The sequence below is a fragment of the Drosophila subobscura genome, chromosome O (assembly GCF_008121235.1).
Source record: "Drosophila subobscura isolate 14011-0131.10 chromosome O, UCBerk_Dsub_1.0, whole genome shotgun sequence".
Lineage (NCBI taxonomy): Eukaryota > Metazoa > Arthropoda > Insecta > Diptera > Drosophilidae > Drosophila > Drosophila subobscura.
Genome location: NC_048533.1, coordinates 21,757,946 through 21,785,648, shown reverse-complemented (window position 1 = coordinate 21,785,648; position 27,703 = coordinate 21,757,946). Strand labels below are relative to the sequence as shown.

General features: G+C 47.1%; 1 protein-coding gene across 22 annotated transcripts in view; it reads left to right on the top strand.

Moving 5' to 3' along the window:
* The window catches only part of LOC117898578 (collagen alpha chain CG42342), a 57,526-nt gene that overhangs the window by 27,130 nt on the left and 2,693 nt on the right, over positions 1-27,703 (top strand). For 10 of the 22 annotated variants that reach the window (XM_034808115.1, XM_034808109.1, XM_034808113.1 and 7 more), the window contains 12 exons: positions 9,320-9,399; positions 9,469-9,576; positions 9,695-9,763; positions 10,630-10,683; positions 10,898-11,068; positions 11,504-11,609; positions 15,185-15,282; positions 23,790-24,152; positions 24,215-24,283; positions 24,359-24,454; positions 24,533-24,577; positions 24,661-24,723. In XM_034808115.1, the coding sequence (XP_034664006.1) occupies positions 9,320-9,399; positions 9,469-9,576; positions 9,695-9,763; positions 10,630-10,683; positions 10,898-11,068; positions 11,504-11,609; positions 15,185-15,282; positions 23,790-24,152; positions 24,215-24,283; positions 24,359-24,454; positions 24,533-24,577; positions 24,661-24,723 (1,322 nt within the window). Of the gene's footprint in view, positions 1-9,319; positions 9,400-9,468; positions 9,577-9,694; positions 9,764-10,629; positions 10,684-10,897; positions 11,069-11,503; positions 11,610-15,184; positions 15,283-23,789; positions 24,153-24,214; positions 24,284-24,358; positions 24,455-24,532; positions 24,578-24,660; positions 24,724-24,967; positions 26,350-27,703 lie in introns of those variants that run through there. The other 12 variants (XM_034808111.1, XM_034808105.1, XM_034808103.1 and 9 more) reach the window with 8 other exon arrangements.

Below are 27,703 nucleotides of genomic sequence, written 5' to 3'. Positions count from 1 at the left end.
TCTCTCTTTCTGCTCTGTCTCTGTCTCTATGCCCCGGGGCAGCGGCGCATTTGTCTATTTGAACTTGCGTTCGGGGCGCTGTGTGGCAATGTGATCATTTAATTTGAATTCGCGTCTGAAATGGCCGCCGGGCTGAAAATGAAACAACGCAGGATGCCAGCCATGAAGCGAGAGAGAGAGAGAGGTGCATAAAAGGTGTATAAAAGCGCAAAGCTTCTCCTTCCACTCTCTGCTCTGTGGTACGAGTATTTTTTTAGTCGCTGCTCATTTGCATTTGTCTGTGAAATTGGTTAATTTCATTCGCGCAGTCGAGGCTTGCAATTTGCTCATTAAAGTGCAGCGCCAGCTGCAAGGACAAGGCTTGGAGGAAGCAGAGCCTTAGCCAGGCCGGGACATCCGGCCATCAGCTGTTGTTGCCACTGCCTCAGCTGCTGCTGGAGCTGCTGCTGTGGCCATCGCATTATGCGCGTAAGCGTAAAACTTTCAATTATTTAAATTATGCCACATGAACAATGCCACAAAAGCTTCTACCCCAGCACACACATATGCCACACCAACACCAGTGGCAGGAGCAACAGCAGCAGCATCTGCACCAGCTGCAGGCTGTGTTCACTCCGCTGTTCTGTGTTGCTGCTTCTCCTGCTGCTGTTGCTCCAACAATGTCGCCCATCGTCATCTGCCCCCGTCTGCTGCTTGCATGTTACAAAATTGCCGCAAGTTAAACGCATGTCGACACAGAGGCAGAGGATCCAGTACATGCGGCATGCGGCATGCCCCATCCACTCCCCACGCCGCCGACAGACTGCACGTTACCCACATAATTCATTCATATCATCAGCGCTTCCACAGACACAGCGCAAGAGGAGCAGGAGAAGAGACACAGCCAGATGAGTGATGGCTCCCACATATCGCGCATATCGACATCATAACCATTGTGTAAATGTCACTTCATCCCATGCCACCGGGACAGGAGAGCACAGCGAGGTGTCAGGCGACAGGGAGTTCCTCTACCTCCCTCCACACTGTCTTTTGCCTTTCACAGCTCTTCCTCGGTCGTCTGTGCGCGTTATTTATTGAGAAATGTTGCACATACGCCGTGTATTACGCGTCAAAAAGGAGGACTTACTAAAGTGGGTGTGCTCTCGCGATATCCTGGGATTTTTCAAAAGTGGGAACAAGAAGTGGGAACAGGGACTGGCTGCTATCTCTGACAAATACAAAAATTACGTGGCTCAAAACTGGCGATCCACTGCCACCGCCGCCTCCCACGCCGTTTGCTGACAACACAATTAAGCCATAACTCATCGGCCAATGGCCAGCGGGCTGCTGCTGCTGCTGTTGCATTTTGTCAGTCTCTGTGTTCTGTCGCCCCTCGGTTACATTCCATTACAGCCATAAAAAGAGGCTTACCGCCGGGCAATGCCATGCCAAAAGTCTGCACGAAAATGAATGCCACACACGAACGGCAGGCAGCAAAATGAAATAAACCGATCCGAGGCGAGGCGAGGCGAGGCAGAACAACAACAGCAAAAAAAGAGCAGATGCCGCGGGAATTTCTGCAGATACAGATACCGATACAGCTGCAGATACAGATACAGATACAGATACAACTGGCCGTGCATACATATAGATACATATTGCCATTCATTGGTGTGCCCTGCCCTGCCACGGATGCTGCGTCTCTCGTCTCTCGTCTCTCGTTTCATATTCGCATGTATTTACTTTGTATCACTTGTCACATTTTTTATTATCATTGCCTCTTGCCGCCGCCGCTTTCCACTGTTGCTGTGGGTGTTGTGATTTTTTTATGGCTCATCTGCTGCCCAGGGACAAGCTGGCTGGGCGGGCGGCGAATATTGTTATTATATCATTCTTCATCAGCTTGATTCCCCCATTCATTGTTGTGTTTATAAGGCACACAGCACAAAAAAAGAGGAGCAAAAAAATATATATATTTGTTTTGCTGCTGCTGCTGCTGCTGTGGCAGCTGTTGAAGGGATTAATTTCTTGATTTACCCAAGGAATAGCAATGTGGCAGTGCCAGTGGAAGTATATCCACAAATGCCATTTGGTGGAGCATTTCTTTGTTCTTTTGCCGTTGTCCCTGGCACCAGCTAGACGATGATGATGATGCCATGCAATTGGTTGGAAGCGTACTCCTCCACTCATCTTGTCCCGCTGGCATCTACTGGAAAATATGCTAATGCCATTAAAGGAGAGCGCTGGCGCGGCATCAGGCATCAGTCAGCAGCGTATCAAGAATGGGGGCAAAAAAAGTGAAATGAAATTCTTATTTTCGTTTTCGTTTTCTTTTTCTTCACATCCGCGCGTCAAACACTTTCTATTGTTAAGTGGGAGGGAACCCAAACCCATCATCAGTTTCGTATTTTTCCACGGGATTATCATTTCTCCTATTTCTGTTTTGTTTTGTTTTGTTTCCCCACCCATTCGGGGAAGATCTCTTGAAATTGTTTTACATTTTCCTCCTCATTCATTGGTTCATTGTGAAAAAAACAAAGCAACCATTTCCATGGGATTATCCCTGGGATTTAATATTAGTTGTGTATTTATTTTCCATTTGTGTGTGTGTTATTTTTATGCGTGGCACAAAAAAGAAAAGGTTTGCATATCGCGGAAACTGTTTTTGGGTTCGTTGGCCAAGCAGCAGCCAAAGCCCTTTGCCAATTACTTAAACATAAGGTAAAGCCTCCGGGGATTTACAAGTGTTTTCCCACCTACCCGTGGCAAAGGGGACAATCGCTTTAATGGACTGACGAGCAGATTGCCCTTGAGCCAAGTTCCGCCCCCAAAGTTGCGCCAAAGTTTCGTGCCAAAACGGGGAGGCAGCAGGCGTATCCATTGCGTAACTCACACGACTGCAAAAGTTAGAATTGATTAATGCCAGTGCCGGGCTTTGTTTTGAGTCATATTTATCCGTACATTTGCATGCAACTTAAGCCTCTGGCAATGTATCCTTATTGCTGCTGCGACACTTACCCAAATTGGGAGTTTAATCGAATTGCATTTGAGAGGCAAAAGCAGAGAAAGGCTGCGTCGTAAATGCAAATGTAAATGCTGCGGCTTTAATGCACAACTGAATGAATTATTTTATTAGCGTTTAACAAAGGAAAAGGAGCCGGGCAGAACACGCTCATAAATATCAAAGTGATTTCAATTCCCCGCCGCTCCATTAAAATCACATTACCCGTCACAAAATGCCATTTAAATCATAACAGAAAAATGTTCGAAATAAATTCATGTGGCAGCGAAACATTAAAGTTGAGCAAATAAAAAATTATGCGCCGCTTGCATAAATCAAAGCATAAACTGCAATAAATTATGCAATTTGCATTTAAAACTCAAATATAAACAACAAACAATTCGTAAAAAGGAAGCGCAACAGAAAAACAGCAGCAGAAAAATCGTGGAAAATATTGCCAGAGACGACAACAAATAGAAATGAAATGACAAACAAATGTGAAGCTAATTTGTCAGCTTGTTGATGCCACACATCCACTGACAGACGGAGCGACAGGCACACACACAGCACACACACAGCACGATGAGTGTGGCAGGCAGGAGCTGGTGCTGCCGTTGCACAGAGCGACAGAGACCGACCATTCCGTGTGGGAGAACCAATGAGACCACAAAAGCCATGAAGCCGTCACTCAATCAGATACGCAAAACGAATTGAAATCCATGGATGCTGAGGGTGCTGCTGAATGCTGACTGCTGAATGGTGAATGCAATTTGCAATTAAAGCAAGAATGCAATGCATTTTTTGTTCATTGGATAATTTCGAGGCAATTACCTACAATATTTATGGCCAGACCGCAAACACATTTGTCCAGCGCTGCTTTTACATGTGTAATTGGCAAACAGCAGAGTGAAATGCAGTCGGGGCGGGGGAGAGGCGGGGCAATTGGTGGGCGTGTCACTGTGCACAGTTTGTGTTAATTAATTGCCCAAACTGTGACACCTGTTGGTGCAGTGTGCGTGCCATTAGAGCAACAGCCAAAAAACACAGAAAGAAATCTACACACAAACTGCCGGCAATTGCCACGCAATTAGCAGCACAAATGAACAAGAGCACGCCATAGATTTAGAGCTAGAAAATGCCTCCGCAGCAGCAGCACTAATCAGAATGCACAATTTATGGCTGTCATTTAATTGGGGGAACGGCAAAGGCAACGGCAACGGCAAAGGCATGCCACGGTTGACATGTCGACAAATCGAGGATCAACAGGAACAGCAGCTACAGCTACAGCAGCATATGGGTTCCATAATGCAACAGATTTGTCAGACATTTGCCTGCTGGCCATGGCAGCACACGACACACAGAGAGAGAGAGAGAGAGAGACCTGCCTGCTGGCAAACATTTGCAGTTGTCGTCTGTGTGTGTGCTTGCCAGGCAACTGCCAGGCATATACCTCGTGCAAATTGACGCCTGTAACTACAGAGAAGAGAGTGCCACATGTGTGTGTCTACGTCTAATCCAAAAGGCCAATAAAAGTTTTGCCATAATGCATAATGTCGGATGTGTTGCCCGAAGGAAAATAACTAACTTATGCCTGGACTCTACTTGGCTGGCTGATTATAGCCTGACTGCTTTCGTGTGTGTGTTTGCTTCTCAGTTTGGGAGTTTCCTCCCCCCATCACGACTTAACTCAATTAGAAGGCCAATTGTGTTCGCTCAAGTGCAATAATTAGTCGTATAATGGGAGCACCCACGAGACGTTGTGGCCGTCATGGCAACCACTTCAATTGAATTATAGTTTAGAATCAAGAGATGCCCGCCCAGCCAGCTTGTGTGGTGCAATTTAATTTGTGCATTATATTGGCAGCATCCTTGACCTGTTGCCAAATCGAGACCAAAAGGACAGGGAACCAGCCACTGTGTCAGCCCGTATCCGGTTACTAATTTATGGACATTTATTGCATGGCAACCAACGCATAAAACCGGCTACGAGCCTAATGAGTGGGCAGACATAAATCACAGGCGAACAACAGGTTCCCCGATAATCCCACAATCATATGCGACCGGCCAGGTTTGGCTCAAAGGCGGGCCCTGGCTGCTTCCTGGAAGTAACCGGATCGCTCTACAATTACAGTATCCTCTCGGAGCATGGCTCTGACAACATGAGACACTTGGCGAACAAAACACCGTTAGCAAAGAAAGCAGCAAAAAAAAAAAGTGAAGGGCCAGGAGCCAGGAGCCAGCAGCAGTACAAGGAGCAGAAGCAGAAGTTGAGCAACGAGACGACACAGGAATGATATTGTATGGAAAGTATCGCATATCAGCAGACGACAAGGACAAGGACAAGGACAAGAACAACGCTGAGAACCGAGGACACTTGGACGTGTGGGAGGAGCAGCAGAAGGAGCACCCGGAGCAGGACTCCACCATTGTCTGAATGTAATGTAGCGCCACATTTTCGTGCGGCTGCCACTGTTGCCATGTTTTATTGTTCGCTTCTCCTGCTTTTTGGGGACACAGACGCACATTTATTGAAGATTTACAGCGGCAGCTTGCAGACAGACAACAAACAGCAAAAGGGACACGGACGGGGGCAACATTTGGTGCGCCTTTTGGCAGCAGAGTCGTACAATATTTTCCCTTGTCCATGGACCATAGACCTTCGGCTACGTAATTTCATTTGCGTTAGGAGAATCTCACGAATCAGACGAATCGAATGTGGGGGAAAAGTTTTGCAGTTATGTCCGCAACAAGAAGGAACACGAGCAAATGCTTATAAGTATGCTCGCCATTTGTCTGCGTGTGTTTGGCTGCATTTTGCTGGCAGTGCGACTGCCACTGGGGCTGCCACTGCCACTGCTGCTGACGCACGTACCGGAAGTGTGTCCCCGGGAGGGTGACAGGCAGAGATGGAGAACGGAGAATGGAGAACGGAGAATGCAGCACAAGGACGACACACGTCACGGCAAAAGTTAAAAGTTTGCCATCAATGTTTGCATTTCAAGTTTCACTCCTGGCTGGCAGTTCATTTTGCTGCGCACAGACGTCCTTGACAGGATGACAGGAGGAGCTGGAGCAAAAGCAGGAACAGCTGCTGCAACAAGCAATGCCTCACGCAGTGGCACTGGCAGCATGCCACTACTTTAGCTAGCATCCACTTTCTTTTTTTCATGCCTTTTCTGCTGATGAAAAGCTTATGAAAAATGTATTGAGTGGCTTTAAACTTGGCAAAAGTCAGCAGAGACTTGTGCCATATCCCAGAGAGCTGATCAGCAGTTGATTTGTTGCTTAGAAAATCAGCTCTCAATAAAGACTCTGCTTGAAAGAGCTCTGACCATGGCCAATCTCTTGATTTGCCCCCCGTGCCATGTCTTTGGAGTAGCACGAGTCCCTCTGGTGTCTGCTGTCTCTGGTGGTGGTGCTGCTGCTGCTTAAGGAACTTTCGACAAATTAGATAATTCTCTGGAAGAATGAACAGGGTTCCAGCTCCCAAGTGTGGCGGCAAAGTTTGCTGATGGTTATACGGCATGGAACAACTTCAATTCCCCGATCAGGTGCCGCCACTCGAAGGGTCTTATGCCAGTCCCTCATGTGTGTCTGAGTCTGCCTGTCGTGTGTTTTATTTGTCTCGCTTTTCTCTTGCCTTTTGTGTGTGTGTTTGTCAAGTTGTTAAGCTGCTGCTTGTTGTGTGCACATGGGTGTACGTGTTGTCCTGGTGTTTTACGCACAATAAACGCTGCCGGGCGTCGAGTATTTATTTCGCGCACAACTTGACATAATTTCTATTTTTCTGCCAAGTGGCTGATGCAGCAGTGGCACATCGATATAGAAAGTGTGTGCATCATTATCATCATCAGCATTAAGAACCCACATTGAAGACGACAAAGCCTGGCACAAGTTTTGACTTCAACAACTTCATCTCTCATCTCTCATCTCATCAGTTTGGGGGAGCGAAGCGCGCACTTAGTTTATCTGACAGCCTATGCGAGTACGTGCCAGTCCAGTATGTGTGTGTGTGTGTGCGTGTGTGTGCACAATAAGATTTCTTAGCGCATTAAGCAGAAGTATCAACGGGAGAAAGAACAACAACAACAAATAAATGCCATTAGCAGCCAGAAAACTGTAAGCCAAAATGGCGCCATCAACGCGAAAATAATACGGCAAAATGCGGCGTTAATGGCAACGCTGAAAGGCTGAGTGAAACAGAGACAAAAGAGAGAGACAAAGAGAGACTGAGCAAGAGAGAGAGATGGAGCATGAAGGGCTGCTGGGCGGGTGCTGGGTGCTGCTGCGGCGCATGTGAAGGCAAACGATATTATGATTATGATTATTATGTTGCTATTAGATTAAGAGCAATTTTAACTTTTTCCGCTTGCAGACAAAGGCTTGCCCGCCCGACTACCCTGCGCCCCCTTGAACTCATTTCCTTGCGACTTCTCATCTTTTCTCTTCGTTTTCCTTTTGCTGTTCTTTGCTTTCCTTTTTCCTGCATCAACGCCTTCCGTTTGGCTTTGGCTTACGACACTTGACGCCCAAGAGGCAGCAGTCCGCACAGTCCTCTCTCCGCATCACTCTCCTTCCCCCTCAATCCTCTACCCAGCTTCTGCTCCTATCACAGTCCGGGTCTTAGCCACGCTTAATTGGTTGGCTTTTATTACTTGGCAAGTGCTGCAAGCGCATAATTTGCCACGCCACTGTACTCCACTCCGCTCCACTGTGCCGTACAGTGGGCCATGCGCTCTCCGGGCTTAAGTAAATTCAAAGGTGGGATTATGTTCGTTAAAGTTCTGTCTCTGTGGAGCATGAGAACAATTGAAAATGGTATGAAAATACCTGCATAATTGATCAATTAAATGGAAAATGCCATCAACTATTCGACTGCTTGTGAAATTCCATAAATTTGTTGACTGTTTTGGGAAATGCTCCAAAAATGTGAAGGAATTTTTGGCATTGGATTGGAAATACATATTTTTGTGTGGAATTTCTTTTGTTCTCAGCGCTTGCCTGAGATTCGTCTCCTCCTGCTCCTCCCACGTTTAGGTGTGCGTGCGAACTGGGAAATCTTTTTTTAATTAAATAAGCAGCCCGTAGCCCGTAGCCTGTAGATTAGGGGCAGGCGGGCGGACAGCGCTCCCTCCTTGGGAGTCATGCTGGCTGCCTGTGTCGGCTCACTTCGCACCTAATACACACGACCACGCCCACACGCCCAAGAAGCCATTCAGCCAGGCACCCAACTCCCCAAATAGCAGGAGGGGCGTCCGTGCGTTTGGTAGTTTGTGGCGCCATTTTAGCGCGAAATGAATTTAAATTGTTTGCCGTCGCTTCCTGCATTAAGGGCAGCTTCCTTTTCTGTAGACCCAAAGCTTGCCTCTTGGCCAAAAGAACAAAAACGAAATTACTTAATTACAACAATTATTATATACCTACTTCGCCCCCCTGCCACACTCCGGGCAGCAGCATGGAGGATGTGGCTGCTGCCTGCCTGCCTGCCCTGATCTTTTGTTGCTTTTGTTTGCTGTTAATTTAATTAAATATTTTCACACCTTCTGCTGCTACATGCACATTCTACAAAGGGTTCGCCATAGATTTCCTCTTGCTCTTTAGACATTTTTAGGTGTTAATTTCCTGTCTAGTGCGAGTAAATGCAAAGCAACAGCAACAAGCTGCCTCCGCTGCCTCCGCTGCCTCCGCTGCTGCTGCAAGTCGGCTCCAATAAAAATAATTGCCATGACCAGACAGGCAGGCAGCAGGCAGCAAGCAGCAGCAGCCGGAGAAAATTACAAGGCACTCACTTCGCTTCGTGTCCGTGTCCGAGTCCTTGGGAGTTTTATGCCACGGAAAATTGCATGCGAAATAATTGAAAAGCATCGACTGCAGCTTTGTCCTGCTGCAGTCCTGCTCCTTGGCTGCACTCTCTCCCCGTCGTAGATAAAGTTTTCCCGCCCAGCACCGAAATAATAGCAGCCAAAGTGGTTGTAAATATTTTGTGCCCAGCATCCGCTTTGGGCCCCTCTCCACTCTGTGTGTCTGTGTCCGACTGTCCCGCAGCGTGACAAAATGCTGCGAAAAGTCATTTTTCAGCTAAATGAATTTGCGCCAAACTGCGCAAAAAACAACCAGCAGAAGGCAAAGAAAATGGCCGAGCGCAGCGCACTTTTGGGCCATCCCAAGGAGCTGGGGCGAAAATGGCTTTGTCATGGTGTGTCCTGCGAGTGCTGTGGGCCAGGCGGCAAGTTCAATGGGCAACTAATGAGGCGACCTTAAGATTACTTTTTCACGATTTACTCAGCGCAAAAAGTTTGCTCTCTAACCAAGTGTCCGTTTTCGTTTCTATCATTGCAGGTCCTCCAGGACCGCCTGGGCCGCCCGGCAAGCGAGGGAAGCGCGGCAAGAAGGGCGACACCGGCGACAAGGGCGATGCGGTAAGTGGCAGTGTGCACCGAGATGCCTCCATATGCTAAGCAAGAGAGAATTTTCCCCACGATCTGCAGGGTCTCAATGGCATCAGCGGCGAAAAGGGCGCAGCTGGGAAGCCCGGCGACAAGGGCCAGAAGGGCGACACTGGCCATCCCGGCATGGATGTCTTCCAGACGGTGAAGGTAAGTTCCGTGTTTGCAATCCAATAAAAGCATCTGCTGCTGCTGCTGCTGCTGCTGCAATTCTCGGCTCAAAGTTGAATAGAGTCTAACTGGATCTAAATTGCTTTTGCATTCCTAGGGTCTGAAGAGATCGGTGACAACGCTGCACGGCGGCACGTTGGGCTATGCGGAAATAGTTGCTGTTAAGGTATAGCCACACCCAAGAGCTCCCCTAATCCTTGCTCTATCACTCACTCACTTGAGTTCTCCTGTAGCCTGTAGTTGTGGACGTGGTCATGGCCACTGCTCAAAGGGCAAATGCAGATGATGGCCAGGAGATGGCAACAAATTATTTGCAACTTGTTGTCCTTGCCTCCGCACGCTCTCCGCCACTCTCTTTTCGTGTGGTCCTGTTTGCTGGTTGTCTGCATTTGTCCTGCCAGAGTCCTTGTAGTCGTTGTAGTTGTATTTACGAGTATTGTAGCTCCCTCCCTCCCTCCCTCCCTCGCTGCATTGTTGTTTCTATCCGTAATGCTTTTAAGTTGTCTCTCCACTCGGCACAGTCTGTGTTGTCTGTTGTCCTGCTGCTCCTTTGTTTAAACTGCACCATAAATTTGTTGCAACATCGCTGTTTGCTAGACTTCTTCACCTCCTTCCATTTCGCTTTCCTTTCTTTTTATTTTATTTTTTATTTCCCTTCTTTACTCTCCAGTGGCTGACACTTTTTGGCTGCCTTTTCATTTCGTAGATTTCTGTGTGTAATTCTTAATGGAATTTTCCCATGGCCATGGCCATGCTGTAGACTTTGACTCACTCCATTTGGTTGTTGTTGTTGTTGTTGTTCTTAGTGTCGCTTTTATTTGCTTTTCATTTGCTTAATTTTGGCTTTTTGCAGCAGCCGAAAACGTTCTGCGGTTCTTCTTGGTATTTTGTTGATTTATTAACCAATTTATTTAATCATTTTTCATTTGAATTTTACTTTTGATTAACTCATTTTTGATTAACTTTTTTTCCAACTCTTTTTGGTTTTTGTTGTTGTTGTTGTCCTTGTTTTGTGGTTGGCGCCGCTGTAAGGACTTGCAGGAGGCTGGCGTCAATGTCTCTGCTTCCACAGTCATACAGCTGAAGGTAAGTCTGCCTGCTGCCACACCCACACACGCACACACGCACACACCCCGAGGACGCATCCTTTACTCCTACCGCATGTCCTTTACTTTATGTCCTGCACGTACATCCTTCTACTTCTTCTGCTAACCATCACTCCCTCTAGTTAATCTCCGCTCGAGCAACTCCATGGGCGATCCTAAGCTAATAAACATCTCTCTCTCTCTCTTTGCATCAGGGTGAGCCTGGCGAGCCTGGTCCGCCAGGTCCTGCCGGCGAGCCTGGGCAGCCGGGCGTGCCCGGAGAGCGTGGCCCACCCGGAGAAACTGGAGCGCAGGGCGTCCAAGGTGTGGCCGGAGAGCCAGGTCCCGTCGGACCGCCCGGCGTGTCTGGTGCACCTGGCACGAAGGTGAGTACGAGCACCCCCGAAGGTGATTCACCGGAAAACCGAAACCCCAAGACAAAGACCCCAGATAAGGACACCCAGGCACACACGAAGAACGAGCGAGCCCAAAAGAAGATGTCAGCAGGATTAATGCATTATCCGTATCTGTTGCATAAACATTGTGACATTTTAAGTGACTGACTGCCAAGTGATTCGTTGTCGTAGTCCCATGTCCTCCCAGACTGGACATGTGTGCCTGTCCGCCTTTTGTTCGGCTCTTTTCTCGGGGTCTTTCCACATTATTTATCGTTTATTTATGTATTAAGCGCCCGCTTTCGGCTGCCACACCTTTCCCGTTTGACATTTTCCTTTTTCTGATTTCTGTTGCATTTTCCACTTAATTTTCCACAATGACTCACTCACATCCTCTCTCCCCCTCTCTCTGTCTCTCGTTCACAGGGTGACAAAGGCGACCGCGGCGATCGTGGCCTAACCACAACCATCAAGGGTGACGAGTTCCCCACGGGCATCATCGAGGGTCCGCCGGGACCGGCTGGACCACCTGGTAAGTGGCAGCTGTACGGGTCTCCGTCTGTCTGCCTGTCTGCCTGTTTGTTTGTTTGTTCATTTCATCCAACAGCCACTTAAGCGCTCTTAGATACGCAGATACACGCACTCTCAGATACGCAGATGCATAGATGCAATCGCTGGCTTGGGCATTCCGACGTTCGCTGAGTTTTTCAAGTGTTGCCACGCGGCTGCGGGTCGCCTAATTTATTGTCATCCTCATCTGGGAATGCACTCACTTTGCCTCTACGCCCCCGTCCCACACCTAATTGAGTCATTGATGAACGCGCCACATTGCGTCCCATGATTTTGGCCTTTGATTTTTGGCCTCTTATTTGTTGGCGTGAAGAGCGGCGTGGCGCGGCGTTGCGGCATCGTTAAAATGGAAATCAAAATGCCAGCGAGTTGCATTTCCGCCGCCTGCCTGCCTGCCAGATTTTTATGGGCTCGCACATTTTTAAATATTTTATTTGATGCCTTCGCCCATATTTGGGAAATATTTTGGGGAATTTCAGTCGGCGCTGCCGCATTTCGCGATAACATTTACGACCTTTGGCCCATTCCCGCCATAGTTCGACGTCACTTAAATGCGCACCAAATTGTTGGGGAGCTCCACAGCCGCTCCAGCCTCCAGTCTCTCCATCCTCCGATCAGCTGCCTCCCACTCGCTGCAACAACAATAGAATTTCCATTTGTTTGCCTTGGCTTTGGATTTTATGAGCCTCTCCCCCACCAACCGACCAGAAACACATTTCCGCACTTTATTCGAATTTAATAAACGAAAATAGACCCGAAAAACATAGTATTGAAGCCACTAAATCCAGCAACTACATGTCCAACGATTTCCATAAAAATTTGTAGACACCGTGGAACTCGGAACACTTTGAGCAGTCGTAAAAATGCAACTTTATGTCATTTATGTTGCTTTTAGCGGCTCATTAGCATTGGGACTGGACTCCAAAACAATACACGGAGCCATGGGGTTGGGGTTAGAATGGGTTGTCGTGGGGGGCAGAGACTTGTACTAGGGGCACTCAGGGGGCATCATAAATAAGGCCAATGATGAGTGGATAGATTGATGGCCCCATAAATGTCGTGTAAGCTCCTTTTGCCCAATTGATGGATTGTCAGACGATGGCCGAAAGGAATTTTCAATTAAACTGCTCCAACAGAGATTCGGAATAAGTCCATTTATGTTTTCTTGGAGTGCCCCTAATGCATTTTGAGCGTGGCATCAAATAAGCGCTTGTCCGCAGCTTGTACGAACCCGCATCGTTACGACAGCAGCCGGAGCCTCCTCCTCCACTTGCCGCTATCTGTGGCCTGGCATCAAAGTGCCTCCGATGCGGTTGCAGTTGCATTCGATGTGATTGCGCGATTGCGCTGACGCTGCTCATGTAATGGCCATTGTTTCTAGATCTGCGGCAGTTGATAGCCCAGCAGTTCCAGAGTTGCACTGTGGCAGAGTTGCACTAATGCCGCGTCCCCTCCGCCTCCTCTGCGTCTGCCTTGATGGACATGAAATTGCAATTTATTTGTTCCGCTTGGCCCCCGCCAATCAACGACCAACAGTGGCAAGTCGTCGTGGGACATCTTTTGGTCTTGATTTGAATAAATTGAGTGTCATTTGTATTTGGGATTTCCTTGCCGGCGTTCGTCCGGTCTCGACGGCTTATCTTATCGCTCACGTAATTAGTTAAGCTTTTGCCCAGCAGCAACCATCGCTCACACACAGCAATTGAATGTGTTCCATGCTGGACCCACACGAGTCTCAGCTGTAATGGCGAGAGAGCAAAGGAATTCAATTTATTTCATGATTTATTTGAATTTCATTTCATTTTGGCTTCTGGGTTTCTGCTTTTTTTGCTTGATTGCATTTCGTCTCTCTGAAATTAAAACTTATCTTTGGGCTGGCATCTGCAAACAAGGCAACAATCCGCAACAAGACCGGCAATCCAATATCCTGGACACTATAAATCCACAATCCTGCCACCCGAGTGTACACTGGCTGCCAGGCTCGGACTCTGCCTCGGACTCTGCTGTCTGCCTTTTGTGGAAATAGTTTTTATTTGTATTTTGTTTTGTATTTTGTTTGCAATTGTCGCCTAAAATGCTTAACGGTGAATTATGCAACCATAAATGGGAAAACTCTGCCACAGACAATGAAAGAGCGGCAACGGGGGGCAGGGGGCAGACACATACTTTATAAACAAATGGGAAACGACATCTACAGGATCGTCGTCCCCGGGTTGGCTGGCAAAATTTATGCTCAACGAGCAACTGACCAAAGGACAGCCCCGCAGCTCACCCTAAACCCAATTTTACGAACTTAATACATTTTCTATATCTTTTCGCACAACGCAAACACACAGAGACACACACACACACAGGGGCAGTTTTTGACAAGCCACACAATTGGATTTATCTATGAAATGACTCTCCTCACTTACCAAACCCATTCCTGTGCCCTCCCCTCATTGTTGGCTGTGCAAACGGTCGCATTTAATGGCCATGGTAAATAGCAGTGCCAGTGCCAGAACCCATCATGGCATAGAAGGAACGAAGCTATTTCTCATTATTTTAACTAAACAGGTTGCCCCGTGCCACCGTGGGGCAAAGTCGATTTAACGCTGATGGATTTATGGGCCACTTGGAGGTATTGCCAGCTCAACAACTGAATCCGCAAATTGAGTGAGAAGAATGAAGGGGACGGAGGGGAGGGAGCGGAGTGAGCGGGTCTTTGATGGGTAGAAGTGGCTGTCGTTGGAAGACCAAGAGATTGGAAACAGATGAACACAAATTGGATTTGAATGGGTCTCGAGGAGGCAGGAGTGCGACGAGGAGGAGCAGAAGTATTTGCTGTGCGAACACAGATTCAATTTCATCTGCAGTTCATTGGGCATCCTTGATGGCATAAATAAATTCCAGCAGCTGGGAAAGTGCAACTTTTGCATATTAAATTGTTATTCTGCATCTGTTTGCCTTTCAATTCCGTTGAGTTGCAGCTGCAGGAAGGCTGCAGGTACGGGCGCTTGATGGCTGCCTGTCTATAAGTAGGTCAAGTCGCTGCAAGCCAAATGCATTCTCCTTAGCGTCATTAGCATAGTTCTTCAAGCAAACCTCAAAGCTACCTTGAACTACGATGAGCTCAGATCGATTGGCAACCACTGTGCACAGGGAACCCCGAACCCCGAACCCCAGTTTCAGTTTTATTTCATTCTTGGGCAAATAAACAATTTGCATTTTGAACTAAGCCAAAGCATCCTCCAACCCATCAAGCGGCAGTCCGTCCCTCATCATCAACCAGTTGTACAAATTGCTGACCAAAACCAACAGATGATTGTGTGCCTTCGAGTGGGGGCTTACCTGTGGGCAGGGCAGTCAGTTTATTGAGCTCTTGTTGCCGCCATAATTACAAAAGGTAGCGCCAGGTCACGCCCCAACCGCTGCACTGTAGCTGTATCTGCGTATCTGCGTATCTGTATCTGTGTTTATCTGTATTTTGTTTGCACAAATTTGAAATCTGTCACTAGAAATTTGAGGCTAAAATTAACATTTTTCCCGCCTGCACAGGTCCACCGGGGGAGCCCGGCGTGCGTGGCGAGGCGGGACCCATTGGACCAGCTGGACCACCCGGCGAGAAAGGACCGCGCGGCAAGCGTGGCAAGCGGGTGAGTAATCAAAATGAAGAAAAAACTTGATTTCCACTCGATTTTTAATTGGAAACCCAACTCGCGCGCGCCTGTAAATTTGGTTGAAAAAAAGAAGCAAAAACAGCGCAGAAACAGCGCGAAACAAGAAGTGTATTATCATGTAAATTACTTTTGTATAAATGTGTGTGTGTGTGTGTGCGTTAATGTTATGCTAATCTGTAAATAAAAGTGCGTACCCAAGGGCGTTGGGTTGTAAATATGAACGTGACACACACGCACACACTGTGAGCTCTATGCTATCCTTCCGCATGGCCGGGCTGAGTCCTCTCCTACCCACCTGCATGTTGAATGCTTCTTTCCCATATGTAATGAGCATGTTTACACGACTCCCAGCCAGGAAGGTGCTGCTGCTGCTACTCATTACACACAGCCAGAAAATGTAATGAGAACTGTGTACATAGATGTACAGACTTACACCTAAGTTTGCGGAGTATGTGCCTGAATATGCTTAGATTTTGTGAGCACTACTTTGACAGGCTGCGAACACCCGAGAAGCTGTAAACTACAATCAAAGTTCGCCCGGAACCAAACGCTGATGTAAGGTGGAAGCATCCCAGAGACACTCTCTGCCCTGCTGAAACTATGTCGCAGCTCATCGAAATTGTCAAAAATGTGTGTTTCGCGCGGCTCTAATCTTGGGCCTTAATTTATGGGAGCATCTTCCCGGGAAATACTCTCTGTCTCTGCCCCCAGATACAATCGGTCCCGTGTCTAGTATCTGCAGCATTTATCTAGTCATTTGGTATCTGCGATGGGCGCTGTGGCGGCTCTTCTTGCTCGGGAATGTCAACAGTGCAAAGATACTTAACATTTTTATTGGCACTTGAAGTGTCGGCAGCTGTTGCCGCCCTCTGACGTGTTGATGGATGCACGGACATGGAGCGGCAGGGAGCGCCCATGGTGGTGGAATTTTCATTTCATTTTCCTTTTCTTTTCTCCGCTTTGCTGTGCTCTGGGTGCTCTGGCTGTCGGTGGGGGCATATATGAATATGTAGCCCCAGCACGTGTTTGTGTACGTTATGAAAAATGCATAAGCGCCGCCAGGCGAAGCAGGAAGATTGTCAGAGTGTGTGTGTGTGGGGGATGATCTCCCTGATCCTGTGCTGGCTGTACACAGGAGTATTTGCTATTGATATGGTGTGGGGTATACACATTTGCGCATTTTGCCAGCATTCAGGGAGCTCTGAGGGGGAATGGCAGACAACATTCTGATTATTGTGCAAGAGGCAAAGTCAAAGTCATGGCTGTACACTCGAGTTGTTGCTGTAATAACGCGTAATGCCATAAGAAACAGACGATGTGCGACGACTCCAGCTCCAAACCGAATGCCAATACGCCCGGCAGCAAAACAACAAACGGCGGCAGGCGGCAGGCAGCAGGCAGCAATCGGCAACGTGCAACGCCGCTTTTATGACTCTGCCGTGGATTTTCTTTCAATCCCAACGAGGGCAGCTCCATCATTCTGCAAGGGAACGCATTAACTGTCAGAAACAGTACCATAAATGTTAATTGGTTTCCTGGTTTGGCATTTAAAAACTTTTAATTCATTTATTTGCTTAATTCCCACTTGAAATTTTAGCTCCTTTTTCTCCAACAAACTCCCAACAAAAGCAAGCAAAAGTCTAGGCAATCGATTGGTCGCTTCTTTTCTGCGAACAACTTTTCAATTGCCACCCGGAGGCAGCTCTTAGTCGCTGCCCCACTGCGTGACTCGATGTACGCTTGCCGCAACTCCTGCCACCAGCATCAGCTGTGGCGCTGCAGCAACGTGATGTCAAAACAAATGAAAGTCATAAGAAACGGCAGGCAGGCTGCCACACTGCCACTGCTGGTGCTTGGCTTTGGCTTTGGCTTTGCCTTTGGGGGCCTTCTTCGGCAAACAAACAAAACTTTTTGGCAACAAACAGAAGAGCAAAAACAAAGAAAAAAAGTATCTCTATTCGCACCCATGCGCTACGCGCCACAGGCAGCGCACAGCATAAAAAATTATTTGCAACAATTGCCGTCATCTTCCGCTGAAACGTGACGCCCGGCAGGCCCAATGCGGCTTCGATTTTTGGCCCACGAAACGGCCGCCCATGTGGAGTTGGAGGATTCCCAAAAGGATTCAAATCGCTGGGAATTAATGCGAAGACGATGCCCGCGCCGTGCGTCAGAGATTCCCCCATTTTGGCCAATTTGGAACTGCAATTCATTTGGGTTAAAAATTCTTGTAATTAGTTCGGCAAGTCGTAAAAAATGCCTCAATTGCTGGTGTGCTATTTTCAAATTGTACATTTATCCGTCGCCTGCCTGGCCCCCCGCCCCCCCAGCACAACTGCCAGATGCTTTGGCCAAAGCCATTTCATTTCCATTCATATTTTTTGTTGCCTTCCTGGTTTTTTGGGGCTACAGCCCGTCGGCGTCATAAAAAAAGCATAACGCAATTGTTGGCATTATAAATTTTGACATGTTATTTTCGTCGCCTCGTCAGAATAAAATGCTCGTATAGATTGCCACATGGTTGGGGCAGAGACTGAGGCATGATGATGGGTTAGCATATGAAATGAATGTGATGTGTCTGGTGAGGCGCGAGGAAAGAATTGAGAGCCGAAGCTGTGCCCTGCCCAGCCCCCAGGGTGTGTTTCGCTTCCGCTCAACTTTGGGTCCAGGCAAGCGCTAATCCCAGTGACAAAAGACAAACCAAATCAGCTGTGAACAGCAGCGCTCAGCGCTTGCCAAATGCCATGAAATATCGGCAAAGCCCTAACCCAAAATAGAGTATGAAAATGATGATGATTTTAGCCTGCATGGCTGCGGGGCAGAAATGAAATGTACGATCCGGCGGCATATTAAAAATTTAAATTAATTTCAAACTGTGTGTGTGTGGGGCAAATACGGCGGGAATTTATTTGTATTTATTATGCGCACTCTGACAGAGAGAGAGCTGGATTGGCGCGACTCTTGCCACATTTAAACAATATTTTTGGTTTTAATAAAGTTGCAACAATAATTCACAGATAACCCACAGCATGGCAGGGGCACAATCTCGGCTTGAAACAAAAAAGAAAAACTGTTTGTGAAGCGTTTATGTCAAATTTATGTTAATATATTTGAAAATCGTTGCTCAGTTCGGTCTGGGGCCCATGGCTGGGGCCCATGTCAAGTTTGTTGTCTTTCGGGCCGGCTGCTCACATCAGCATAAATTTCCCTGCGAAGCGCAACCCGTCGGCTCGCATTTCTTATCAACGAGAAGTTTTCCCTGCTGCCAGGCTGTCTCCGTAAATAGAGTCATAAAAATTGCGAAAGTCGCAAAAAGAGATGCGAAGGGGCAAAACTTGTCAATTCGTTACACGTCAGACGGTGCCCAAGTCGAGGGGTTGGTAATGCGATCCCAGGAACTTCACACAAGCAACCGCAGCCGGAAGCTGCCTTGGCGCAAATCAAAGACTTAAAGTTGCTTACATGGAAAGCTAAATGACAACGAGCCAGACATGGCAGTGGCTGAGGCTGAGTCAGACCCTTTTCGAGGATGTTTTGCTGCCACTCCAAAGGGTTCATCTCTTGGCCAATTCGTTCGCTTGGGTGTTGCCTAAACGACGCAATAAGCTTAACACTTTCAGCACTCCCCTGCAGCACTCCCCCTCCACTCCGCTCTTTGCTCAATCCTCAGATTTTCATTGCTTCAGCTTGAGTGGAGCCAAGTTGCCTTCCTTTGTTTGATATTTTCACTGATTTGGCAAGCCCCACGCAAGGCCTTTACAATTCACCAAATGGCCAACAATGTGAGCTGCTCACACATGTGTGTGTGTGTGTGTGTGCGGTGTGTGTGTTACGTCATTGTTCATTGAAAAGTGCGCAGCATGCAAATTTGCACAGGCTCTTCCACTTCCTCCCTTTAGCTCTTTTGTGCGCAATTTTCCAATTTTCCTTGGCTGCGGCAATTATTTGCGGTCAATGTCCATATATCTTATATGGATGGCGGGATTGGACCCTGGAAACTGGCAGCACAAAAAAACAGAAACCCGGTCAAGCATAACGTGGCCCAGGACATGCCACAGGACATGCGTGGGACCATGTGTGGGTGTGTGTGTGTGTGCTGGGTGCGTGGCCATGTAATGTCCTGGTGCCCCAAGGGTGTGCGTAACTTTTATTTTATGGCCGCCGATGATGAGAGCGCTGTGGGAGTCACAAAAACGATTGAATAAAGAAATCCTGGCACACACAACCTTAGCGACAACACACACACACACCCCCCGGAAACCCCAAGCCCCCCACCAACTTGCTCCACGCCTAGTCAACCTCATAGAAATTTATAGGCACGCGTGCCACATTGACGTGGGTTTGAGGTTACACAGAGAGAGAGAGAGAGAGAGAGAGAGGAAGGCAGGCAGCATCCTGGGGGGTTGGGTGCATGCAAAAGTAGCAAAATTATTCAGCCAGAGAGCCCTGCCACGCCACACACAAATGCCAACTGCTGCCATCTTGGCATTGATGTGCCACCAATTGTTGTTGTTGTTGTTGTTGTTGCTGTTGCTGCTTGCTACTTGCGTCGTCTGTGGCAGCAAAACGACGAAATCTTTAACAACGATTTCCCTAAATACTTCCGAATTTCATACATGTTACAATATCACGGCAACGGCATCAGCGATGGCAGCAGTGGGGCAGGGGGCAGGAGATTGGCAAAACCGCAGCAACAATGTTTGTGGCGGTGGGGCAGTGGCAGGGGCAGGGGCAGGGGCGTTAGCGCGAAATCACGTGAAATTTTTACAACAGAACTCAACTTGTTTTTCTTTTTCTTTGGGTGCTGCGGGTGCACAGTGGCTGCGAGCAGCGTGAAAGCAAACAGAAAGTTGCAGCCAACGGAGAGGATATTGAGAAAGTTGCACGCAGCGCAGCGTTCGATTAGTTTTTTATTTGCTTAAACTTATGCGTGGAAAATAAACTGCCAGTTCGGGTTGCAGGATATATCAGTGGACACTTATTCATATTGTTTATAACTGCTCGTAGTTTTCCAGTTTTACCACCCATTGTCCCATCTCCCCCATCAATGGGAAGCGGCGGAACATATTACGAATTTAATGCGCTCGCGTACTTGCGAAGAACTTCCCTTTCCCCATCCCCCATCCATTCCCGAATGTTTTGTAAACTTTTGTGGCAAACGCGAAACGCATTACACGCCATGAAGTGGCGGGATTTCGGCTGTGCGCCCTGGCATGGGGCAAGTTGTGTGTGCGAGAGTGAGCCGGAAACGGGCTGCAAAACTTTCACCTCAGGCGGGGGAGCTCTTTTTTTTCGTTTCTTTTGCAACTCCTCGCTGCTGTTGTGGCCTGAGAAAAATATGAAATTTCCAAAGAGGAAACTGCCAGGGAAAATGAAAAATTGAGGGAAATATGCGCACACGCAAGATGGTGGCGAAGCAGACGGTGGCGCAGAATGAACGGATGGAGCCCATCAGCTGTACTTGAAGTTGAGTTGCTGCCCTGCCCCTGCCCCTGCCCCTTGCTGGTCGCTTCCTTTATCTCTTTCGCACGCAGCGACATCCATCCGCCAAAGGTCGCGTCGAGATCAAAATGATTTTCAATTTAACGCGTTTACGTGCGGCCATTTGTCTGTTTTACGCGCTCTTCGGCGGGGAGCAAGCTTTAAATGGCGAAACTACGCCGGTCGCATGCTGAGAGGCAGTCCAATGATGCGGCAGTCGGACGGACGGACAGACATGACACGAAATTCAGGCAATTAATTTACAATTACAATCCGGCATGGGCAACTAAATTGGAAAAAAACAAAAAAAGAAATGAAAGGTTGCGCCTGAAAGTATGCTGCAAAAACGTGTGTTGACTGTGGCATGGGGAAATTCATTTGCTGCATCATTTGTGCGTTAAATTGAAAGGCGTTTGTGCAAATATTTCCAATATTTACGCATAATTGAAGAGAAAGTCCCAACACACACATACACTTATTTGAGTGCTTGTTGTTTGTGTCGGGTGGTCGGGGGATACTTTGAAAATTAAATTCAGCCCAAGGCGCTCGCTCGCACAAATATTGATACATTCTAATGGATTTCCTTACAGACAAACACACACTCACACACACACACACATGCACATGCCGTAGCTGATTGGGATTTTGGGCTGACTGCCGAAAAGGCACCAGCAGCGGGAGCAGCGGGAGTGGCAGCATCAGTTTCAGTTCTTCTTTTTTTTTTAGGAGTCCTTTCGTAGTTAGGCAGCTGCGCCAACAATCGTCCTTGCGAGTCTAACAAACATTCAACCAATACACTTGGCCCCCGTCCGCATCCCCATCTGTATCTCTATCTGTATCTGTATCTGTGTTGCTGTATCTTTTATTTATGTTATTTATCGTATCTGCTGGCTGGCTCCGGGCTGCTGCCGCTGCTGCTGCCTTTAAAAGCCTTTAAACCCTCTGCGTATGGCCTCTTTGCTCTCGAGTTTTTTGCTTGAATGTCTCGTAATTATCGCAAAAGGCAAATGTTAAGCGCTCGGCTTTAATTCAAATCGCTTTAATTGCTCTACAAATGGCCAGCTGTGCGGAGAAGCCGCAAAGGAATTTCCCCTCTTCCGCATTGGAAACAATGTGCAAAAAGTTGGGAACAAAGCGCCAACTGACGCATCCACTGGCTTCCTATTCCACACCTGCACACACACACACACACACACACAGAGAGAGAGAGAGAGCGCATCCATATGCAGATGAGCTCCCGGGCGTACTCCTGAAGAAAATGCGCAAAAGAGAAGAAAAAGTTGGGCAAGAGAGTTGGGGGGAGGGAGGTTAGCATGGGAAGTGCATTTGTGGTTAGCTTTGGCTGCAGCTCCTGCGTGTCCGTGTCCACTGATGATTCCTTCGCAGCTTCCTTCTGTGCAACTTGTCCTTGGCTGTCTCCCCTCTCCTTTGTCTTGTGCCATTTGGGTGGAACCAACAACTTGTGCATATGCCACGCCACATCCTGTCCGTACAAGTGTGCGTTAAGCGGTTACATTGTTGTGTATGCTCTTCCCCTTCGCTTCCCCTTCTCGCTGTGCTGTGGTGTGGTTTTTGTGCTCATTGTTACAGCCACTGCCATTGCGCGATGCTTTTCTTGCTGGGTTTTAATAACTGTAAGTACGCTACTTCCTGTGACAACAGAGCGGCAGCAAGAAAATGTAATTGTTGCACATGCCTGGGCATTTTGCAAGGATATTACAGGACATACACACGCACAGACAATGGCTCAATGGCATAATGCCCAGCGCGAGGACAACCCAATGGGATAATGGATACATTTAATCGGATTTAATCGTCATAACTCAATGCCAGACGAATAAGAAACTCAACTTTAAGCGCTTATGTCTCGATTCGAGTGTCTCTATTGGCTCGAGCCACTCAAGCAAATGGTTTTTCCCTCTATTTTGCTCGCTTCTTAACATGTTTTCCCAAGCGCTTTGGAGTTGTTTTTGTTTGCTTGCCTTTTATGACTTTTCTAATAGAGGTTTTTGTGCGGCGGCTGCCACACGGTCGGGTCTGAATGCAACGCCACAAAGCTTTGGGTAATTTTCCACCATCTTTACTTCACGGTGGTGCAGCTAGGGGGGAGATCTGTGTGTGTGTGTGTGTGTGCACTTTGGACTCATCGAAGCTTGGGTCCTGGTGCGGATTCGGCTCGTTGTTGTCTCTCCAAGGCAGCACTCTGGAAATTTGCCTAGAAGCGCACACATTAACCACACAAAAAAAGAAGCAAGAAAAAAAAACAATTAATTGTCTTTGGCTATGCACACAGCCACACAATGGCATAGGAGCCAAAGAGCAAAGCACACACACACACACATGGGAGTACATTTAGGTATAAAGCACACACACAGGCACACACACACACACAGCCATAGACTTAGAAGCACTCGCACAGGCACTCGAAGCACGTAGAGAAGTCGCTGGCTGTCGTTGACTTTATTTTCGACTCTCGCACTCGCACACACCCCGCTGCCCGCTCCCCGCTCCCCGCTGCTCCACGGTTCCATCTATCCCGTCATCGGTTTTAAAGATTTTCTATGCAGGCATTGTCTGAGCCTTGGAGAGCGAGTGGGTGGCAGGCGGCTCCAACTTGCACTTAACACAATTTCGTGGCACACAAAAGACTTTCGCTGCGGCGCACGGCACCAGCCACCAGCCACCAGAGCACACCGCACCACAGCACCACCGCACATCGCACTGCCCCCAATCTAAGCCACACCCAACCCCACTTCGGTTTTTGGGTTTACTTTTCTTTCTTGTTTCTGCTCTCTCTTAGCGGCGAATTACGCGCCGCTTTTGTTGCCTCTTCAAAGCGTGTGGAACGAGCGCGTGCAACGCTTCGGGCGATGCCACGTGGCATAAATTAATCTTCCCCACTAAAATTTGCCATCTTATTTCTCCCCCTCCGTCACCCCTCAACCCCTGCCCCTGCTCACTCATCTCCAACCATACCCACATCGAACGCATTGCCACTGCAGCTGTTTGGACCTGGTGGCACGAAGCTGGACGAGGACTACGATGATCCGCCGGTGACACTGCTGCGTGGTCCTCCCGGACCGCCAGGACTTGCTGGCAAGGATGGCCGCGACGGACGCGATGGCAGCAAGGGCGATGCTGGCGAGCCGGGAGAACCCGGCTCCCTGGGTCCACGCGGCTTGGATGGTCTGCCCGGCGAGCCTGGCATTGAGGGGCCGCCCGGTCTGCCTGGTTATCAGGGTCCGCCTGGGGAGAAGGGCGATCGTGGCGACATTGGGCCTCCAGGATTGATGGGTCCTCCTGGACTACCTGGCCCACCTGGCTATCCTGGCGTCAAGGGCGACAAAGGCGATCGTGGAGACTCGGTGAGTACTTTTCAAATTCTCTGGCATTGAATGTGCAGCTCAAGGATCTCCTCCCATTTCAGTACCGCAAGATGCGTCGTCGCCAGGATGACGGCATGTCCGATGCCCCGCATATGCCCACCATCGAATACGTAAGCCCCGACACACACCCCCCAAAATGATTAAGTGCCAAGTGATTTGATTTCTTTCCTCTGCCCCACCCGCAGTTATATGGTCCGCCGGGACCACCCGGACCCATGGGCCCGCCCGGGCATACAGGCGCCCAAGGCGAACGCGGCTTGGATGGACGCAAAGGGGATTCGGTAAGAGGAGTTTGAGTGCTGCTTCCAACTCTCAAATTGCTAACCAACTACTCTTCTCCTCTCTCTGTGTTTTTGCAGGGCGAAAAGGGCCACAAGGGCGATCAGGGCCCCATGGGGCTGCCGGTAAGTAACTGAAAATTGCGAGGGAATCTTTTTCTGTGGCAGTCAGTGCTGTACTGTACCTTTCGGTTTATTTATGATTTCAGGGCCCGATGGGTATGAGAGGCGAATCGGGGCCCTCCGGTCCGGCGGGCAAGGCTGGCATACCGGTAATTTTTTGAATTGAATTTGAAATTGAATTTAAATTGTGCTTTATTATTGGAAAAACCTTATTTGTTTTTTGGCTTTTTAATTTGTGTAACAAAATTTGGAATTAATCTCCCGCTTCCTTGCTTAGCCCACGCACTAATCCTTTTGGCTTTCTTTCGTTACTTTTCGATGGCTCTCGTGACTAAACATTTGTCTAACATTTTTTGTGTGTTCTCTCATCTCTTTCTTTCTGCTGCGGAACAGGTGTGGGGCGACTACTAATACCATTAAAAAGGGTGCAGGCAGAGAGAGTCTGTTAAACAATAACCAACAAAAAACACACGAAACATTTGCGCCAAAAAAAGTCTAAATGAATTGCGATAAAAGAGCTAAACATACCAACACACACGCACACACTTACACACACACACACACACCTACACATATATAGAAACAGAATGTCTGGACGAACTCATACATATGAAGAGGAAATGAAAACAATTTTAATCAAAGCAAAACAAATGTTCAAAAGTTAAAATGCCGCCGCGCAAACGCTTGTCAAATGTGCTCTCAGTTGTCGTCTAAACATACATATATGCACATATATTATATACGTGTATTTGTAACAGTATACATATGTATATGAAAGTTGTAAAAACACGCACCCCATGTACAGAGAATTGAAATTGAATGGAAAACAGCAGCATGTCAGCACAGTACCAAATAGGCAAACAAATGGCACACCCTGGCCCCGGCCCTGTCCCTGGCATCGATCGCATGCAAGAAAGCATTAATATTAATATTAATATTCATATCATTTAAAAACAACGCCCCAAGAGTCAAATAAGTATTTATGTATACAAGCAAGTGAAACAGAAACGAAAACAGAAACAGATATGACAGACCAGACACATGTTCGTGGGTCTGCAGAGTCACATGTATTTACACACACACACAAACACGCATCCATAAATTGGAATCAAATAGCAACCTGTACCACACACACACTCATACTTAATCACACAAACACACATCAAAATCAACTAACAAATATGCAATGCAAATATTTTAATTGCATTTCATTCGCCACTGCTCTGTGAGGAGCGAGATTGCAGCAGCAGGAGAAGCAGGAGTAGGAGCAGCAGCAGCAGCGGGTAACGCGGGTAGAGCCTCTCGAAAATGCATAAATCATACGCACCGTTGTACGTGAAAACAGCACACAGAGAGAGAAAGAAAGGATGCCAATCCCGTTGCTGGTTTCGAGTGCTTTCCACGGGTGCGAATGACTAATTGATAGATTATACTTCAACCGAAATCTCAATCGTTTGGCAATCGTTGCAGTAAGTGACTTAATTAGTTCACTAATTAGATTGTGTGAAGGATTGGTCCGATTCCAGCTGCCACTGCCACTGCCACTGCTTCTGCCCCTGCCTCTGCTCTGCTGCATTGTCTTAGGTGCCGTCCATTGGCTTTGTTTGAATACTCGAATACGAATAGTTCTCATTCATACAAAGCATATCTGCCAAACGCTTCTAAATGTGAAGAAAGCAGCAAGAATAAATATTCTACCCACAAAAATGAATATAAATATACAACATAAAATATACAATGGATAAATAATAAATGTGTATTGCCCCCCCAAAAACCCGTAAGAATAAAGCAGAAGTTGTAAGATATTTTGATCCAGTTTTAGCTCTCAATGTTTAACGATTGTAATGTCTACAAGCATATGGATATGGTTTGAATATTTACAATATAAACTTGCACTAAAAGAGATATTTATATATACACACAAGCAACTCAACGTACTCGAACTATTTCCACTTGGTAAACCAGAAAACAAAAACAAAACAAAGAGCTATCCAATACAATTGTGCATATTTCTCAGTGTTAACTCTTGAAATAATCTCAGCAGCGACTAGTTAGGTTAAAGTTGAATTCAAATTCAGTCCCAGATCCCCGAAATATCAAACAATAAATACATAAGTAAAGCCCACTATGTATCCTATTGGTTTCATCGAACATCTCAACTAAAGTAACGCAAAACAATTCTATATATGTATGTACATACATACATATATGTATTATGTAACATATAATATGTATTATGTAAAGGCAAAATGTAACTGTAGCATTTTCAATTTTTGGATGTTCAAACTAAATGCAAAGGGAAAGGACAAATAAAAATCAGCCCCAAAAAATGAAAGATAATCAATGCAAATGAAACAATACAATGCAAATGATGACAAAAGTACGAGAATGTATGTACATTCTGCCACCCTCGTCACAGGCCGCACAATTCAATGGAAAATTATATTGAATATGCAAATGAGAAATGGAAATGTTTGCAGCTTTAACAAAAAATAAATATAAACGCACTGCGAACGTACTGCGAACGGGCATCGAAACTCACAATGAATATGTCAATTTGTTTTCAATTAGATGTGTCTCTCCTCTCGTTGTCGTAATGATCCCCCTACCCACTGCCCACCAGGAGTGGAAAACAGCACACACAGAAAGCAAACAACAGTTTGCATGTCAATTTTCATTTAGAGTCAAAGAGCCTCCCACACGTGTACATACCAGCCGATGCTAAGTCTTAAGCCTTAAACATAATTAATGTATTAGTTTTCTAGCCATCTTATGCGCTCCCTCTCTCTATACACCTACAAAATACTCACTCTAGATCCTTCTTTCTCTTTCCTAACTAACTATAAAATCAACTTTAAACTTCAGTCTCTCCTTCGATGGATCCATAGGCTAGAATAATGAATAAATTGTGTGTTTTCGCGATTAAATTATAACACTTACCCCGAAACTATTGTATAATTAATTAAAGAGGAGAAAGTAAAGAGGTGCGACGTGCCCATGCCCCTAATAAGCCAGCCGCTAACAATAATTGTAAGTGTAAATTTGTTAATTAAATTACATGCTAAAAACGAGCAGAGTTTGCAAGCGAAAAAGACACAAATAAAAACATATACAACCTAAAAATGTATG